Here is a 19,627-nt window from a genome sequence, read left to right on the forward strand (position 1 = left end):
AATTTTTTGATTGTCATCAGACGAAACGAGTCGTTTTGTATTTGGCTCGTTCCCGACCCGACAGGTTGCTCGATGAAATGATGAACGAGTTGCAAATGGTCGAAACGTTAAATTGTTTAATCGAAAGAACGGAAACTCCTCCGTTTTACAGATTAACAAGTATGAGAAAAGCATCGAGTCATTCGGACGGTCCTTCAGGTATGGCCGGTCAAAACGATACCGGAAATAGAAACGAATTAGGGGTGGAAAAAGGAACGATACACACGAAAAGACACAGCGGAGAAGATCCGGTGAAAACAGGGTGAGCGGTTAATGAATTAAAAATGTCGTAACGTTTTCATCAATTTATTATTTCATTATTATTATTATTATTTTAGAACGTCAAAGTCTGATTCTGCTCTCCGATCGCTGTCTAGTTATTCGAATCACAGATCTGAAAAAGGTAGGACGACGTCTGGTCCGTCAATAGTTGCTGATGATGCATCCAATCAAGTCGTGTCTGAACCTCAAGTTGTTATCGAAGATGGATGCACTGTTCTCAGGAACGGACAAGGCGATAGGTTCGACGTACCTCAGCCTCATCCTTTACCTATGCCCGAATATGGCGGATATTTTGCACCGCTGACCGAATATCTTCCCGATTGTTCTCAACCCATCAGCGGTTTTCATAGGTAACCAAAATATTTTTTTTGGTTTTAACCCCGCATTCCGTGATTGATTGATTGATTGTTTTTTGTTTCCCCCTTTGTTTTAGGTGTAACGTGGCCGTAATGCTTTTGACTGATGTCGTGGTGGACGGCGTTGAAGTCGATTGGTCCATACATGTTCCTTTAATGCTTCACATATTATTCCTCGGTTTGGATCACACGAGACCCCTCGTTCACGAACATTGTAAAACGCTCCTCCTAAATCTTCTCGTCGTTCTAGCGGATCATTCCGATCATTTAACGGTCGCACAAATTCTTCTCAATTCGAAAACGAAATTATTAGGTTTAGGACTCCATATCCCTTCTCTCCCGGTAATTAATCACAATTTTACCGAACCCGATTCGAATTTCGATAGTTACCTTCAAGGACCGGCTCTGCCTGTACTCGTGCAGCAGCCAGGAGTAGGAGTAGGAGGAGGAGGACCACCCGTCGTCGAAAGCGGAAATTCAACCGTTCCCGCCATTGTCACATCTGACGTCATTTTAGAATCTTTAAGTGTCAAGCCGGGGCCTGACATGCCGATTCAGGACGTTGTCAAATCGCTAATTAATTTCTTATCATACAGGTTCGATGTGCGATGGGCGATTCTTTTTATCAATTCTACCATTGAAAAGGACATTTGTTCAAAGGTATTTTTTTCATAGGCATAATCAGCCTCTTTGGAGTTACGAAGACATCACGGCAAAAGTTTGGTCTATCAAATCGGCCGAACAGCTCGACACTTTTCTCCAGCACGTCCACCGCGTTTTCAGAGATTCACTACCTCTTGCGGTTATAAACGAACGGTGGGCGCAAACGGCTCTTCAATTAGGACTCTCTTGTAGCTCTAGACATTACGCGGGACGCTCTCTTCAAATATTTAGATCGTTGAGGATTGCCATCACTTCTAGGATGCTTTCGGACATACTCTCGAGATTGGTTGAAACCGTTGCGGAACAAGGAGAAGACATGCAGGTGAGGTCAAAAGTCACACGTTTTCTCGCACGCTCGCTACGTCATTTTTTTTTTTTTATTAATTGATTCGCACTTGCCCCGATAGGGTTACGTGACCGAACTCTTACTGACCCTGGAAGCCGCCGTAGATTCTCTGGAATCGGATTTCAGGCCTTTGGATTTTATGAAAGAAATATTTAAATCAACTCCTAATTTGAACAATAAGGATTCGATGGGAGGAAAACGAAGTCTTTGCGGTAACATGGGATTGGGTCCTTTGAATCCGAACGCGGGTAGAGAAGGACACACTAGGAGTACCAGTTACAGCGTGTCTTACTGCATGAGAAACAAACCGGGTTCTCCAGCGTCGGAAAATAAAGGTTTTCTATTTATTTTCTTTTTCTCTCTTTTGTTCGCTTATCGAAAATTAAAAATTTTCTTTTTTTTTGTTATTCCAGACATACGTGCGAGAGCTCACACGGAAATAGAACCCAGAACGGGTTGCAATTTAAAATATCCTACGAATCTTTCGAGGTCAAGGTCAGCACAGTCTTTAAAACTTTTGGGCGATTCATCATCTCAAGATGACAAAATGACAATACTCGCTCAGTTGTTTTGGATAGCGGGTAAAAAATCGAAAGGACAAAGGGAAAAAACCTTTTTCTCGATGATAAATGAAATTTTTTTTCTTTTTCCACGTTTCTTTCAGTTTCCCTTCTTGAATCGGATTACGAGCACGAGTTCCTTCTCGCGTTGAGACTTCTCTCGAGAGTTTTGCACAGGTTGCCATTGGATAGACCCGATGCGAGAGACAAAGTAGAAAAATTACAAGCACAAATACGATGGACGTCTTTTCCAGGAGTTCACGCACTTTTGTTAAAAGTAAATTTTCGGTTTTTCCTGCAAGTGAGAGAGAAAAAAACGACGCGAATTTTTTTTTTTTTTTAGGGATGCACCAATCCGAACACATACGAAGCCGTCGTACCTTTATTATCCATGTTCACACCTCTTTTAGATTTACCGATGGTGGATCCAACTCAAAGTTTAGCCTTTCCGATGAACGTCATAGCTCTCTTGCCGTACATGCTTTTGAATTTCGAAGATGCCAACGAATTGTGCATAAGGAGTGCGGAAAACATCGCTCAGGTTTTTTTTTTTTTTAAATAATTTTTTTGGTACTAATCCGTTGGAAAACTGAACAAAAATTAATGCAGACGACTTTTCGATATGTCCAGGCGAGTTCCGATAAGGGTAAAAAATTGGAAAATTTAGGGACCGTCATGAATCTTTATTCGAGGCGAACCTTCAGCAAAGAAAGTTTTCAATGGACGAAATGCGTAGTGAAATATTTATACGATACCTACGCTCATTTGAGTCTGAACATTCTTGCATTTCTAGTCGAGGTGAGTGAGTCGTTAGTCGTGTCACCCACCATCGGGCAGTGAGTGATTTTTTTTTTGTTGTCTCTTTCCAAAGGTTTTGGAAAAAGGTCCTTCCGTGATGCAACAACCCGTTCTCAGTATAATACACTGCATGCTTCACTACATCGATTTGGCGTCATCGGCAGCTCAACCGATAAACGCTGATCTATTGAGAGTGATAGCCAAATACGTCGGAGGGTCACATTGGAAAGAAGCTCTTAAAATACTCAAATTGGTCGTTGCGAGATCATCGACTTTGGTCGCACCCACAGCGATTCATTCACACATGGAATCATCTTCGTCTCCTCATCCGTCTTTTTCGGAAAATGAAATTTTCACGAAAAAAGTAAAAATTTTGTTGTTGTTGTTGCTGCTGCTGCTGCCACGTCTCTTCTTCCGTACGATCGATCAAAAAGTTTTGTCTTTCTCTTTTAAAGGAACTTCCCGGACCTACAATGGAATTCACGTTTGATCTCTCTCAAACTCCCGTCATCGGAAGGAGGTTCATACCGAGAAAAGAAGAAAAATCTAACGTTTCTCCTAGGAGATCCGTGTCGCTGTCACCGGCGGACGGTGGTAACGTAACCGGTTGGAAAAGGCCTTGGATGTGCCAGGTTAATACTCCCCCCTCTCCCCTCTCCCTCCGAAAAAAAATTCACTTTTTCCGATTTTCTTATGACTCTTTTTTTTCCTGTTGCGTTTAGGGTCGGGTGAGAGAATGTTTGGTCAACGTTTTAACGACTTGCGGTCAAAGAGTTGGTCTACCCAAAAGTCCATCGGTAAGTAAAAGAAATTTTCTTTTTTTTTTTTTTTTTTTTTTTTTTGTTTCTTATTGTCACGTCCGACATTTTCTCCCCTTAAAAAAAAAAAAAAAGTTGATGACCCCACACACATCCATACCCTTTTTATTTACATTCAAAAACTAATACATTTATGACTTTGTTATCTAGGATGGTATTATATACAGTCTGAATAAGGTAATGATAATAATAATAATAATAATAAATATTAAACGCCTCACACATTTTTTTTTTTTTTTTTTTGAAAAATAGATTATTATTAAAAAAATTAAAAATTAATAATAATAATTATTATAATAATAATAATAATAACAAATTCATATAATTAAACTCATGCATTATTATCAATTGTACATGTTGTTGCACTCGATTGATACTATTTTCACTATCGAAAAGAAAAATAATAATAATTATAGTAATAATAATAATAATAACATTTTGATTACGTCACACGCAAAATCACGCAATAATCGATAAATTAATAAATAAAAAATAAAAAAGCTTTTAAAAAAAAAAAAAAAATAGTAAAAATGTGAATTATTGTGTTTGCAAGCAAAAAGCAGGAGCATGTTTCATTGCACCAAAATGTGGCGGTTTAGTTTTTTTTTTTTTTTTTCTTCTTTTCTTTTCTTTTTTTTCCTTTGTTTAATTGAAAGGAAAAACAATCGGGAAAAAGATGATAAACGTGCGTGAAAAAGGAAAGCAGCATCAGCAGGAACAACAGGAGAAAGATTCGGACATGGTGTCCGAATGACCGCCGACGACTTCCTATTCAAACCGCATAATCGCAACATTGTTTATCGATTTTCTTCTCGTTTTCCTCTCTTCATTTCTTCCTCCGCAATGATTTCGTCTTCTTTTTCTTCATCTTCTTCTTCTTCTTCATCTTCCCGATTTTTCGGTTTTTCTATTTTTTTTTTATTTTCACAATTTTTACGACGCGAAACGATAAATTCGAAAATTCGAATCGTAAAACGAAAGAAAATTAGTTGGAAATGAAAAGAAACGTTTATTTATTTATTTATTTATCATCTTTGTTTGTTCACGTTTGTTTGTTCTTCTCGTTTGTTCGATCGTCGTCGTCGTCGTCAAAAGTCACTTGAAAAAATCAAATCGTTTTTGTTTTTTTTCGATTCGCGTATTTTTTTGTTTTTTTTCCGAAATCGCAAAATGTTTAAAATTAGCATTCGTGAAGCTTTATCGTCGCTGTTGCTGTTTTTTTTCTTTTCTTTTATTATTATTATTATTATGATAAATGGCTATTGCATTCGCTTAGGCAATTTTACATGTCATTACTGCCTTTTTTTTTTTTTTTATAAAAATTAACCGTCATTTAAATTCAACCGCCGTTGATTTGTCGTCATCGTCGTTTTTTTTTTTTTCTCTGGAAAGAAACCTCACGGTTTTCGTTTTTGATTTCAGGTTATTTTCAGTCAAAGTTCTGATCTCATGGAAAGACAATCAAGCATGGCATCATCGACGGAAGAAGTTTCCGGACCGAACGATTTATCGGGAGGATCGAGAAGAGATGACGCGACTCAAGATCAATTTGGAGTCTTTAAAGATTTCGATTTTTTGGAATACGAAAGCGAAAGCGTCGAGGTGGGTCATTAAACCCAACAAATTTTTTTTTAATCCTTTGTTCGCTCCTGGAAATTTTGAATTTTTTTTTTTACGTCTCAGGGCGAAAGCACGGATAATTTCAATTGGGGTGTACGTCGAAGGCCACTCCTGGAGGGAAAAACGGACAGCGAAGTGATTTCGTCAGCGCACGAAGAAAGCATAAGCGAAGACACTCCAGTTTTGGAGAAGAAAAAAGTAATGAGAAATGTTTAATTCTTACGTGTGCGAAAAGATATTAAGTTATTATTATTATTATTATTTTATTCCAGAGAGGAATCGTCGAAGAATCATCGGATGACGAAGTCGGTTCCGAGTCACCACTCGATGAAGTTCCGGTCGCGTCCGATTTTGTCATAACATCCGTCACGTCGAACATAATTTATCCCCCGTCTTCGTTGGCTTTAAGAGATAGAAGAAGTTCGGAAACGAGATCTGACACATCGTGAGTCGTCATCCCGACGGTCACGTCGAAGAAAACATTTCCTTATAATTATTATTATTATTATTTCTAATAATTGAAATTTTTTTTTGAAGGGGTTCGAGCGTTGGTGACTTGGGTGACGACACGCCGTGCAACGCATCTCCAAGCCTTACCGGACATTTGTCCTTCAGACCCGTAGTTCGTGATTGTGCCGAAGAAGCGTGGAAGCAACAAATTCTCAGTTTGTTTAATCACATTCCGACAACATCGACTCTCGAATTATTCCAGCTCCTGAACAAGTTGATCAAGGTATGTTTCCCGGAAAAGAGAAGAAAACTTTTCTGCGCTTTTATCGAGATGCGCGACGTGAAAACCATTTTTTTCGACGTTTTCGTTTGTCCAGGACGTTGTCGGGAAAACGATCGAAATGACACGGGAATCTTGTGCGAATTTGACCGGACGAGACGTTCAATTGCTGACGTCGAGATTAACGACGGTTTGCGAACTTCTCAGCAACCGAGCGGATCCGCCTCACGTTTGGTTCACCGTGGACGCTCTCCAAGAGCCCAAATTCACCGACGCACTCCGATTCGGTATGTTGGAAATTCAACAGCATTTGGAAACGTTTCTCGACAAGAAAGAGCAGGCGGCGGAATTCGTCGGCGGTATAAAAACGTCGGCAAAACTTCACCTTCTCGCGGACGAGGAGGGAGGAGAAACGAATTGTTCGGACATCATATTGGATTTGGGAAGGGCTTTGTACAAATTACACTTTCAGTTGCTCCTTCTCTTGGAATCCGCTCATAAGATGGTGACATCATTGCACACGATAGCTCGAATGCATCAGGTATGAAAATTGTAATAATCCAAACCTCTTTTCTTTTTCTTTTTTCGAATGTTAAAAAAAAAAAAAAATTTTTCAATGTCGACATGTTTCTCTCATAATCAGCTTTCCGACATATCGGACGAAGTGTCGGTCGTAAAGGAAGCGCTGGGTAAAGCCGCAGAAGAAGTATCTTATTCGGATAGGGGAACACCCACGCCGACAGCATCTCCGTCTACATCTCCGGGTTCTATAATAACCCTAGACTCGAAATTGGACGACGAAGTTGCATTGATGGATCTCGTTTCGGAAGGAGAATGGGCAGCAGCATTGAAACACGCCAGACTGAACAGGTTAGATTATTTTAAATTTAAAAAAAAAAAAAAAAAACGTGTAAGCAGACAACGAATCGTTTCTCAACCGCGTTTTTCCCCCCCCCCCTTCGCATCTCAGACACGTACCTCACGATAATTTTTAACTCGTGCGTTTGTTTGTTTGTTTTAAAATGTAGAAATTCGTGGCAGAGCGAACCGATTTCTACGGGTTTCGACGACAGCGATGACATTACCGAAATTTTAAACGTTTACTGTAAAGTTTTATCGAGAGGAAAATCAGGTCTATAAGTTTTTCTTTTTTTTTTATAATTAGTTTTCGAAAATTAGTCGGAAAATGTAAAAAAAAAAAATTAAAATTTTTTCTCGTTTGTTTGTTTGTTTGACGCAGGAGTTTTCGTTGTCACGTCATCGGAAACGGAATTAAACGAATTGACGTGTAAACTTCGTGAAAATTTATTTCAAGTTTTAGGAGCGGTAACGCATTTAGAAAATCAAATGAAAGAAACGAAAGAAATTCAAAGGAACACAGATTATTGACACGTTTTTTTTTCTTTAAATAATTTATTTATTCAGTGTAATTAACATCAATCAATCAATCAACCAATCAATAAAATTTAATGAAATATTTTTTCTTCATAATAATAATAATTTATATATCGGGGGGTATTTTTTTGTTGTTTCCGGTTGAGAAAAAATTTATTTTTTAACGTCATCTTCCGCGGACTTTGCAGCATCCGTTTCTAGGGTTCCCACGAGTGGTAAACCCGTGTGTAAAAGATTCGTTATTCCTTCCACGTCGACGGTTTCATCTTGTTCGTGAATTTTTTTCAATGCGTTGCTCACGATGCAAAGATCTCCTCTTAATTCGCTCACGAGTGCGGCAATTTTTTCCGCGTTGCTTAAAATCTCAACGGATTGAGTGTAAGGATTATAACGCAATCCGAAAGGTTTTTTTATCTGTCCTGCATAAGCTCTCATTTTTTCTTTGGCTTCTTCGAACGAGTCGGTGTAGTAATAAGCGTTCTGATAAGAGGTTATAATACATTCTTCTTTACAAGTGATAACAGGATCGAATCTTTTTATTTTGTCTGTTGCCGTGACCGCGTGTTTCAATTCCGCAACGGATGATAATAAACCAGCACCGTAAACTCTCAACTGTCCATCTTGTTTACATAAACCGAACTCGACGGTGAAAAAATAAAGCTGGAAAAAAAAGAATCGGGAAAAAGATATAAAAAAAATGAAAAGAAAAAGAAAAATTTTTTTCTTTTTTCTTACCGTTGCCAGTTTGTCTACGTCATCATCGGATGCACCCAAAGATGCGAGACCGATTTCTTGTGAAAATTGTGCAAAACTCGGATTTGCAAGCAAAGGCATGTGACCGAGAAGTTCGTGGCAGCAATCACTAAATAAATAATAATAATAAGAGATAATTTACATTAAAAAAAAATGAATGAGGACGTTACGTACGGTTCTGGAGTGTAAAATGGATCAGATGAATGACGAATGTATTGAGTGCAATGAAAAACACGAAAAGCAAGACCGGCAAGAAAATCTCTCGGTGTTAAATATCCGGCAACGGGTCTAAGACTAAATCCGGTTCTTCTTTTAAGAAAAATATTAACATCTTGTAATTGTGGTATGTTATCCTCTCTGTAACCGCAATATTTTACTAAATCCGGCCAATTTTCTTTATATTCACGACAAGCGTGTATCGCATATAATTTATGAAGTTCGTTAAAAACGGTTCCCCTTAGAGGAAAAAAAAAACAAAAATTATTAATAAGGTTTTTAACCATAAAGAAAAGTTTTCCAAAACGCCATAAAAAAATTAGTTTTTTGTATTTAACTTACCAAGTTTTGATTTCTTCAGGTGTATATTGAACTTTTGGAATTGGATTTCCACTTTTTTTAAAATTAAATTATAAATTTATTTATATTAAAAAGTTTGAATAAGATTAATAATTAAATTGAAATTGAAAAATTTTTCTTATTCTTCTTTTTAGAAATTTAAATTATTTAAGTTTATTTTTCAATTGAATAATTTAATTTTATACTTACTATTTATACGAATTTGCAATTTCGGCAAATTGTACTCTTCGCTTTCTATAAATTGGATCTTTAAATCCCTGGAAAAATATTAATAAGAAAATTTTTCTTTCCTTTCTTGCTTTTTGTAATGTTTTTTTTTTTTTTTGTTTTTTTTTGTTTGTATTTACCGGATGATCTGCATCTAATTCCGAACCGTACATTAAAACGTTTTGTGCATTGTCTAAATCTCCTATTTTTCTCGGGAACCAAGTCATGTCTCCAAAATCTTTTTTTTAATTCCAAAAATTAATTTTCGGGAAGATAAAACAAAAAAAAAAAACAAAAAAATTAAATTAATTTTCTTTTACGTCATTTTTTTTTTTTTATAAAAACATTTAATTATATTTTGCGTTTTAAAATTTTACTTTTATTAATCGGGAATCGGGAATTTAAAAAAAAAATTTTTTCCTCCTTTTCCAGGATTATTACATATTTCCGAAACGGCCATTTTTTTTTTAAATTTAATGGTATTTAATTGTAATTATTTTGCTTTTCAGGTAATGACATCTATCGTTTATAATTATAATTAATATTATAATGGTTTCCTTAAAAAATTATAATTAGGTAATAATGGCTTCCGAAAAAAATTTTGCAAACAAAAATTTCGACCAATCAAAAAAATTTAAAATTCGAAAACAATAATGGTTGCCGAAAAAATTATAATTAGGTAATAATTTGCAAAAAATTTTCGACCAATCAAAAAAATTAAAAATCGAAAACAATAATGGTTGCCTTAAAAAATTATAATTAGGTAATAATGGCTTCCGAAAAAAATTTTGCAAACAAAAATTTCGACCAATCAAAAAAATTTAAAATCGAAAACAATAATGGTTGCCGAAAACATTATAATTAGGTAATAATTTGCAAAAAATTTTTTCGACCAATCAAAAAAATTAAAAATCGAACATAATAATGGTTGCCTTAAAAAATTATAATTAGGTAATAATGGCTTCCGAAAAAAATTTTGCAAACAAAAATTTCGACCAATCAAAAAAATTTAAAATCAAACATAATAATGGTTGCCTTAAAAAATTATAATTAGGTAATAATGGCTTCCGAAAAAAATTTTGCAAACAAAAATTTCGACCAATCAAAAAAATTTAAAATTCGAAAACAATAATGGTTGCCGAAAAAATTATAATTAGGTAATAATTTGCAAAAAATTTTCGACCAATCAAAAAAATTAAAAATCGAAAACAATAATGGTTGCCTTAAAAAATTATAATTAGGTAATAATGGCTTCCGAAAAAAATTTTGCAAACAAAAATTTCGACCAATCAAAAAAATTTAAAATCGAAAACAATAATGGTTGCCGAAAAAATTATAATTAGGTAATAATTTGCAAAAAATTTTCGACCAATCAAAAAAATTAAAAATCGAAAACAATAATGGTTGCCTTAAAAAATTATAATTAGGTAATAATGGCTTCCTAAAAAAATTTTGCAATCAAAAATTTCGACCAATCAAAAAAATTTATAATCAAACATAATAATGGTTGCCTTAAATTAAAGAATTGTAAATCAAATTTTTTTTCTAAACAGTTTCCGTTTCCGGTTTGTTTTAATATAATCATCCCTATCATTTTTTTTTAAATTTCTTAAAGGTTACGATTGTATGATAAAAAAAAAAAAAACAGAAACGATGATTTAAAATTTTAAAAAAATTAGAATTTTTACCGAAACTTGCAGTTGTCGGAGTTTGCGGCGGAAGTTCTAAACCATCTTCGTATTGTTTCAAATTAATCGCTGAAACTTTTTTTCTCAACATTAAAACCAATTCGTCCATTTTGTTATTATCGCATTCGACATCGATTAATATTTCATATTCTGATTCTTTTCTCCTCGACGGTCTCGATTCTATGTGAACGACATTAACTCCCAAACTCTATAAAATTATTATTACTACTATTATCATTATTATTTTTTTTCGGAAAAACTACCAAATCTAGAGAATAATAATAATAATAATAATAATTTTTAAATTCAAAAAATAAAATTCACCTCGAAAACTTGTAAAGCAGATGCCAAACCTCCAACTTGATCTTTTAAACCGAAAACTACGCTATTTAAATTTTCATCCGAACGTATGACGTCAACGGTTCCTTTCCTCGTCATTTGTCCTAATTTTATTTTAGGATTCTTTTTTTTTTTTTTTTTTCGTAAATAAAAAAATTAATAATAATAATATATAATAATGATAATAATAAGGTTTTGCATAAATACCTGAGTTTGTAAATGATGAACGTTTTCTTTCAATGCCCATTCTTCACCCGAACGATATAACCATAATCCTAATAAACCTTTACCGGAACCACTCATTTTAAATAAAAATTTTTTTTTGTTAATCAAACCGGATATTTAAAATAATTTTTTAATTAAGCACAAAAATTCAAGATTTCAATTTCAACCGGAAATTCAAGATTTGACTTTATTGAATGAACGGGTGTCGAAGTTGCATTGAAACTTAAATTTGAAAGTCAAGAAGAAGAAGAAGAAGAATAATAATATGGCGTCCGTTTGGCCTGCGTGTTATGACGTCACTAAATCTTTTGATTGCCTAAATCATGGAAAAAACGTTCGTTTTTTTTTTTTCCTTTTTTTTTTTTTTTTATTCTAGAAATAAAAAGAAAAATCAAATCTTTAAAAGTGTGTAATGATAAGAATGAAAAGAAAGAAAAGAAAAATTTAAACTTTTTTTTTTTTAAATATTCCAGAGATTTTTTTTTTTTTTTTTTACTATTCCAGAAATTATTTATCATGTTCCATAAATATTATTAATCGTGAGAATTTTTTTTTTTTCTATTTGTTTATATTGGTGGGGGGCAGGAAGGAGAGGGAGGTAAAATGGGAGAAAATTTTATTTGTTTTATCAAAAGATTTTGATTATATTTTTGATTTCCTACACATTTTATTAATTTTTTTTATTCGAAATCATTTTTCTAAAATGTTTATTTATTCTGTGACGTAAATAATAATAATAATAATAATAATAATAATAATAATTAAATCAACGGTAAGTCTTTCTGATGATTTTTTCTGCTTTTGTTTAAACGTATAAATTTTTTATTTATTTTTTTTTTTTGTTTTCTTCCAGACAACGAAACCTTTTTTTTTAGTTTTATTGCATTCGAATAAATTTATAAAAATGGTGGAAAAAAACGAACATAAATTTTAAGAGTAAAGAAAAAGAAGAAAAATCGTAGAAATGATAATAATAATGATAAAGTTTTGAGTGAGAGAAGTAGAGATAGAAAGAGAGGAAAAAGGTAAACGTGAAACATTTTTTATTATACTTTTATCGTATTAAATAATAGAAAAAAAAGGAAAAATGGATGATTAATTATCCAGATTGAAAAAAAAAAAAAAAACAAAAAAGGAAATGAAAATTTTGTTTGAATGAAATGATTTTAATTTTTCGTATAAACGTCAATTCCAGGCTAAACATTGAAACAAAGAAAAGCTTTTTGTGTAAAAAAAAAAAAAAAAAAGGAAAATTTACTATTGACGCAATCGAAACTCAAAATCTTTCTCTTAACTTTTTTTTATCTTAAATTTTCTTTTACTTTTTTTTTTTTTTTTTTCTCAATTTAGATAATTCAATTCAATTGTTTAAAAAAAAAAATTTGGTTTGCTAATAACTTTTCTTTTTTACAATTTTAAACAAAAAAAACCTCTCTTTTTTTATTTTATTTTATTTTTCCCCCCGAAATTATTTTTTTTTTTTTTTTTTTTTTTTTGTACACAGTAAATAAAATTTTCTAATTATTTTAATAAGAAATTTAATACGGTCCTGATTTTTCCTTTTTTTTTTTTTTTTTTTTTGTAAATAAATGAAAACACCACATTAGAAATAAATTTATTTATTTATTTTTTTTCTTCTTAGAGATAAAATAAAATGAAGAAAAAAAGAAAAATTTAAACGCATATCTTATACATTATATATTTTTACCCGCCATTTTTATTTCATTGAAAACAAAAAAAAAATTAATTTGTTTTCTTTTTTATTTAATTAAATTAATAATAATATTAATCAATTTTTTCAGGATGGTACAAAAACAATGGCAAGAATTCTGCTTCTCACAATTAAAAAGAAAAATTTTTTTTTTTTGCAATTTTCTGGAAAATTTAAAAGGTAAATTTTCATAAAATTTTTTTTTTTTTTTGACTTTTATTAAATTTTTTTTTTTTTCATAGTTATTGATTAATTTAAATTTTTTTTATTTTCGTGTCAAAAATTACATAAAATTTACCTAAAAAATAAATTTTACTTGTTGTTTCGTCACAATAATAATAATAATAATAATAATAATAATAAGATTAAGTTTATTCGGTTTGTGGTTTTTCTTTTTTTTTTTTTTTGTATTAAATTACATGTTGAGATTTTAAAATTATTTTGCTATTTAAATAATATTATTATTATTAATATGAAAAATGTGATTTACTTTTTAAATTTTCGTTAAAAAATAATGATAATAATAATTACAAGATGGTGATGAACGTATTTCGTCATCGTTCGGATATTGATTATTTAAATGGATTTAAAAAAAAAAAAAAAAAAAAAGTTTTCTTCTTTATTTATCGATTTTATTGATTAATTAACGTTATTCGTTTTTAATAAACGTTTATTAATGAATAATAATAATAATAATAATAATGACATTTAACATGTTGAGTTTTACAGAAAAGATCATCATTATTAATTAATCTCTTTCAGGATAAAACTGAGTCAATTCTTTTACTAATTGATTAGCTAAAGATTGCGTTGATGCGCACAAAACTCTTCTGCTTAAAATATCAAAATTTCCACCTGTAAAAAAAAAAAAACGCAAAAATTTAATTTAATTTTCTTTGGTGTTATGCAAGTGACGTCACTTCCGTAAATAACATCATTCCCATAACGGTAACAAAACTCATTAACACGTGAATAATTTTTTAATGAAAAGTTAAAATAAAATAATTAAAATGTTGTATTCGATTAATTTAAAGCAAAAATTTTTTAAGAAGGTCATTTTGAAAATTTACCAGATGGATCGATGACCACACCACCAGCTTCTTTAACTAAAAGTTCACCTGCTGCAACATCCCATGCATGAATACCAAATTCAAAATATGCATCAGAAGAACCTGAAGCAACCAATGCCATATTCATAGCAGCTGATCCAGTAGCTCTACAACTGAATTAATTAATGTACAAATTTATAAATGTTTAATACTTAAAAATTATTATTTTTTTTTTTTTTGTTAACAGGACAATTAATTAATTAACAAACCCATGAACTTTTCCAATTAGTTTCGAAATGTTTGCAAGTACATTTTCTTCTTTTTTAGGATCTCGACTTGTTCCACATTCGAATCCCAAAAGACATCTGGATAATTCTGAAGTAGAATTTTTTTTAAAATTTAATTTAATTGGTAATATTGTTTATAATGATAATAATTCATAGAATTATCTACCTGTTTCTTTTGATACATGAATAGTTCTGCCATTTAATTTAGCACCTAAACCTCTTCTGGCTTCGAAAAATAAATCAATAACAGGATTATAAACTATACCTATTTCAGGTATTTTATTTACAAATAATGCAATCGAAGTGCAAACATTTGGATAACCATGAACAAAATTCATGGTACCATCGACAGGATCTATTATCCATGTTGGTGAATTTGTAAAATTACATTTGGCACCTTCGCTCACACTTTCTTCACCTATAAATAAATGATCAGGAAAATTTTCTTTGAGATTTGATATTAAATATTTTTCAACTTCTTGATCGGTTTCCGTAACCAAATCAATTTCCGATGATTTTGTTTCTATTTTTAATTTTGAATCCCAAATTCTTTCTTTAATTATCTAAAAGAATAAAAAAAAATTGAAAATTCATTTATTTATTTGGAAAAGTTTTAAATGAGTATTTAATTTATATTTAATTTATATTTAATTTAATTAACCTTTCCTACGTGTTTTGCTGATTTTACAACTACTTCATAACATTTATCCAGATCTACAGACATTGTCAAATATTAAAACAATTAAAATTTCTTTTTTTTTTTACTTAAAATATTTGCATAAAATATGTCAAGACTTTATCAGTCGTTCTAATTACTAATAATATATAACTTAATGAATATTTATTGACCTGACGATAGATGTCACTCTATTATATTTTTTATGTAACGACTTTTTTTTAAGGCTTATTTAAATTTGTATATAAATTAAAGGGGAAAATAATTTTTTTTAAAAGAAATCAATAAAGATTTAGTTAATCGCGAGTTTCGTATGGGGATAAAAATTAAATAGTGAGTACGCTAATAAAATAATTTTTTCTTAAATTAAAATTTAACAATCCTTCACGTATAATCAAATATTTTCTAAGTTGCAAAAAAAAAAATTAAAACATTTACGCATTTCTAAAAGTTTAATATAATTTTTTCTTTAATGTTTACTGTACAGTTTTAGCGACTTTAAAAAATAATCAATCAATTTTGTTATTAAAAAAAAAAAATAATAATAATAATAAAATTACGTTCCCTTTGATTGAGTTTATTAATTTTGATTTCGATTAATCGAAATTTTCGATATAAATTACGTAAATTCAAAATGGCCGAATAATAAACAATACACGTTCGATATTTAAAAATGGTTACGGAAGATTGGTCGAACGAACAAGTAGTTAATCGTGCAAATAAAATTATTGTTGAAGTTCAATTGCGTAAATATGGGAAATTTATTGAAAAACATACAAATAAATTACGATCAATCGAAGAATCTTTTACGGAAAGTAATAAAAATTTTGGTTATGATCCGATTAATGTTAAACTCAATGGATGGGAACAGATAGAACTTATAAATTTAATTAATACGGATAACAAGATATTAAATAAAGTAGTTTTAGTATTAGCCAGTTTGTGCATGGAAGTAAAAGAAAGAAGAGAAGAAGGTTATAGTAAATTTTGCAATGCTCTTTTGAAATACGGTGAAGAATGCAGTAATGACGATGAAAAAATTCTACACATAACAATTAGTAATTATTTACCACTTTTTCAAGATTTATATTGTTTTGTTAATAGATGTCATCAAATAGTTATTGAAATTATTAAACAATTAGCTGCTATTTATACGACGTCGGATAAAAATTTAACAATAAATTCAATGAATGTACATTTTGAAGATATGATGGATCATTTAGGAGAAATACTAACAATACTTGTTACATTGGATAGATTAATAGAAAGCATTGACAATATATCAGAAGGTTGGTCACTTTATAAAAGATTAATAAGAACAGTTCAGTTGAATGTCATACCTGAAAAACTTTCAATGTTGGAAAACATAACAAAAACATTAGAATCAAATTTATTAAGTGGAAAAATATTTCATAACATGTTAGAAAAACTTTCACAAATAAGTCAAATCGTGAGACAATCGAAATTAGGAGATGAATTTTTACTTTATTTAAAAAATATGTTGACCAGATTAGAGGGTAAAGATTTAGACATGAATCAAATGATGATGAATCATCAAGAAAAACTTTGGTCAAAAGTAATATGTTTGTTTGTTTTAAATACATATTTGTTTGGTTTGCATGATAAAAAATTATTAAAACAAATTTGGGAAGTGTCTAAAAAAAATGTTTGCATTAATTTATTTAAAAATATTATATGGTTTCCAGATGATTTTTTATTTCAGCATTTGTCACACATTTTCAAAGCGGATGATAAAAAGCAAAAGCAATCGATTGTTAATTTAAGAAATGAACACCTCAATCAAAAAGATGCAAATTTATTTAACCAAGTGCAAAAATATTTACAAGAAACTTGCTTGTGGGTCATACAATTGAATTCAGTTTTGAAAAAAGACAAAGGAAATTTAATATTGGATGAATTAAAAGAAAAATGTAAATTGTTTTTAGCCGGTTCTAAATTGGCAAGCGATATGAGTAGAGTTTTAAAAACGGTTTTAAATCTTCATACGGCTCTGAGTAAACCGATGACAAAAGCGACTGTTTTGTATTTATGTAAATTAATCGAATTGTTAAAAAGCATTGAAATGATTTATCAAAATTATTATTTTTTCATGTGCGAACCATTGAATCACATAAGACAGTATTTGGCATATTTAGCATTGAATACAATTAAAAATGCTAAAAGTAGAATATTATCGGATAAGTCATACACAAAAAAACATTTAGACACATTATCTGCTTTGGTACTTTCCGAAAAAGTCCTTCTCGGACCCGTTACCGTTGAAAGATGTTTAATTGCAAGATTGGGTCTTTCCATAGCCAGAGGAAACGCGAGCAAAGCGTTAAAAGACGAAGAAGTCGAACAAATTTATTTAAATTTACAACTTTTAAATAAAATTTGTTTGTTGCAAAAAACCGTGACGGAAAGTTGCGACACGTCGTTTTTATATTTTCAAAGAGTCATATTGCCAATATATTTTCAAAACGTTTGCAAATCAAAAACTCCATGTTTAAAATTATATTATTTCCTTAATTCCATGTCGGATTCGACGAAATTTTTAGATTTAGATTCGGCAAATTTATTCGAAGATGACGTCAATAATAAATTAACGAAAGAAGCATTAATGCCTTTGTGTGAAAGAGTAGAAACGAATTTGAGGCTTCAGGTACATTCGCACCTTCGTTTGAATCAAAATTCAAATAATCCTCTATTGACTGGAGAAAACGAAAACGATTTGATGAGTTTGATAGATTTGAGTCCGATGAAATTATTTTCCGGATACGTTAACGTGAAAACTCACGTCGAACATTATCTTGATAAAACATTTTACAATCTTACAACGGTGGCATTGCACGATTGGAAAAGTTACGGTGAAATGAGGAGTTTGGGAAAGATAAAATATAATTTAAATTTCGTTCAAAATCATTTACCCTATCAAACGTTGGAACACGGATTGGACGTTTTGGAAATAATGAGAAACATACACATATTCGTGTCGAAATATTTTTACAATTTAAATAATCAAATATTCATTGAACAGTCTAGTCAAAATAAACATTTGAACACTATTAACATACGTCACGTGTCAAATTCCATAAGAATGCACGGGACGGGGATAATGAACACGACCGTTAATTTCACGTATCAATTCCTTAGGAAAAAATTTTACATATTTTCACAATTTCTATTCGACGAACAAATCAAATCGAGACTCACCAAAGACATTGTTTATTACAAAGAGAATAAAAATTCAACGGATCAAAAATATTCGTACGAAAGAGCGGATAAATTTAATAAGGGAATAAGAAAATTGGGTTTGAATGCGGACGGATTGAGTTATTTGGATCAGTTTAGAATATTGATATCGCAAATAGGGAACGCGATGGGATACGTGAGAATGATACGTTCGGGAGGCATGCACTGGTGTTCGGATTCTCTTAATTTCATACCGGATTTAGAAGAAATTTATCAATACGGTAACGCTTGCAGAACGGAGGGATTGAGCGAAACGACGTGCGAATCCGCGGAAAGGCTCGACGAAGTCATCAACGATTTGACTCAGAATTTCGCTGAGGGAACGCAATATTTTAAATTATTAGTCGAAGTTTTTGCAAACGATTTTCGAAATCCTAAAAATAGTCACCTTCAAAATTTTTACATAATCGTACCACCTTTAACGATTAATTTTATTGAATACATGATAACGTCGAAGGAGAAAATGAACAGGAGGAACAAGGTAGGAGCAACGTTTACGGATGACGGTTTTGCCATGGGAGTTGCGTACGTTTTAAAATTACTAAATCAAAATAAACAATTCGAAAGTCTCCATTGGTTTCAATCGGTCAGAGATAAATATAACAAAGATAAAAGTCCATTGGAAAAATCGGGTCCGGTGGAAGAAAAATTAAAAACTACTAATATGCTTACGGCAAAAAGATTAGACGCTTATCAACGTGAATTCGATTTGTTATATTTTAGTTTAAGCAGTGCCAAAATATTTTTTCAAAAGCAAGTATCAGGGTAATTTTATTTATATTCAATAATAATAATAAATATTTGCATACGTTTTTTTTTTTTTTTTTTTCAATAAAAATAATAATTTGTTTAAAATTTGTTTTTGAATTTTTTTTTTGCTTAATTTTCTATATATATAAATTTACTAATAATAAACTTTTAATATAAACACTTTGAAAAAAGAAAAAAAACAAAACAAAACAATTTATTGTTGTATAACAAAAAGTAAACAAAGACTTTGTTTATTGTTTGCGCGAAATGAAAAATGACGTGGCATCAGATAATTTTTAGAATGTTGCCAACGACTCGTGAAAATCATTTCTGTTTCTTCATCAGTTGTCATTCTGATTCCGTCATGGGTAAATTGTTAAAATGTACATGATTATATTTTATTTTTAAATTTTATTTTTTATTATATTATTATATATTTTTTTGATATATACATTCAAAATTTGATTGCGATCGTTTATTGATTCAATCAAAATGTTTTATTTA

The 19,627-nt window shown here is 30.9% G+C and overlaps 4 protein-coding genes across 4 annotated transcripts in view; 2 read left to right on the forward strand and 2 right to left on the reverse strand.

The window, feature by feature from the left end:
* Positions 1–7,601, forward strand: part of Phum_PHUM538540 (heat containing protein, putative) — a gene marked incomplete at both ends in the record, with an annotated part of 11,478 nt that extends 3,877 nt beyond the window's left edge. The window contains 20 exons of the mRNA XM_002431595.1: positions 21–301; positions 378–671; positions 755–1,273; positions 1,353–1,662; positions 1,748–2,021; positions 2,100–2,267; positions 2,351–2,523; positions 2,590–2,787; positions 2,877–3,044; positions 3,118–3,408; positions 3,500–3,676; positions 3,767–3,841; positions 5,285–5,464; positions 5,546–5,680; positions 5,755–5,927; positions 6,020–6,215; positions 6,310–6,753; positions 6,856–7,122; positions 7,254–7,344; positions 7,453–7,601. Of these exons, the coding sequence (XP_002431640.1) occupies positions 21–301; positions 378–671; positions 755–1,273; positions 1,353–1,662; positions 1,748–2,021; positions 2,100–2,267; positions 2,351–2,523; positions 2,590–2,787; positions 2,877–3,044; positions 3,118–3,408; positions 3,500–3,676; positions 3,767–3,841; positions 5,285–5,464; positions 5,546–5,680; positions 5,755–5,927; positions 6,020–6,215; positions 6,310–6,753; positions 6,856–7,122; positions 7,254–7,344; positions 7,453–7,601 (4,563 nt within the window). The remainder of the gene's footprint in view (positions 1–20; positions 302–377; positions 672–754; positions 1,274–1,352; positions 1,663–1,747; positions 2,022–2,099; positions 2,268–2,350; positions 2,524–2,589; positions 2,788–2,876; positions 3,045–3,117; positions 3,409–3,499; positions 3,677–3,766; positions 3,842–5,284; positions 5,465–5,545; positions 5,681–5,754; positions 5,928–6,019; positions 6,216–6,309; positions 6,754–6,855; positions 7,123–7,253; positions 7,345–7,452) is intronic.
* A 159-nt stretch (positions 7,602–7,760) lies between these two features.
* Positions 7,761–11,269, reverse strand: Phum_PHUM538550 (Tryptophan 5-hydroxylase, putative; the record flags this gene model as incomplete). Its single annotated transcript, XM_002431596.1, has 8 exons — positions 7,761–8,267; positions 8,343–8,469; positions 8,535–8,816; positions 8,919–8,969; positions 9,126–9,193; positions 9,284–9,381; positions 10,832–11,039; positions 11,156–11,269. The coding sequence occupies 8 exons, from the start codon at positions 11,267–11,269 to the stop codon at positions 7,761–7,763; spliced, it is 1,455 nt and encodes a 484-aa protein (XP_002431641.1).
* A 2,585-nt stretch (positions 11,270–13,854) lies between these two features.
* On the reverse strand, positions 13,855–15,166 carry Phum_PHUM538560 (Inositol monophosphatase, putative; the record flags this gene model as incomplete). Its single annotated transcript, XM_002431597.1, has 5 exons — positions 13,855–13,961; positions 14,177–14,328; positions 14,425–14,530; positions 14,609–15,005; positions 15,104–15,166. 5 exons carry the CDS (start codon positions 15,164–15,166, stop codon positions 13,855–13,857), a joined length of 825 nt encoding a protein of 274 aa, XP_002431642.1.
* Positions 15,167–15,791: 625 nt separating this feature from the next.
* On the forward strand, positions 15,792–19,423 carry Phum_PHUM538570 (uncharacterized protein; the record flags this gene model as incomplete). Its single annotated transcript, XM_002431598.1, has 2 exons — positions 15,792–19,071; positions 19,359–19,423. 2 exons carry the CDS (start codon positions 15,792–15,794, stop codon positions 19,421–19,423), a joined length of 3,345 nt encoding a protein of 1,114 aa, XP_002431643.1.
* Between the last annotated feature and the right edge of the window lie 204 nt (positions 19,424–19,627).

Source organism: Pediculus humanus, genomic scaffold (assembly GCF_000006295.1).
Source record: "Pediculus humanus corporis 1103172108290 genomic scaffold, whole genome shotgun sequence".
Taxonomy (NCBI): Eukaryota; Metazoa; Arthropoda; class Insecta; order Psocodea; family Pediculidae; genus Pediculus; species Pediculus humanus.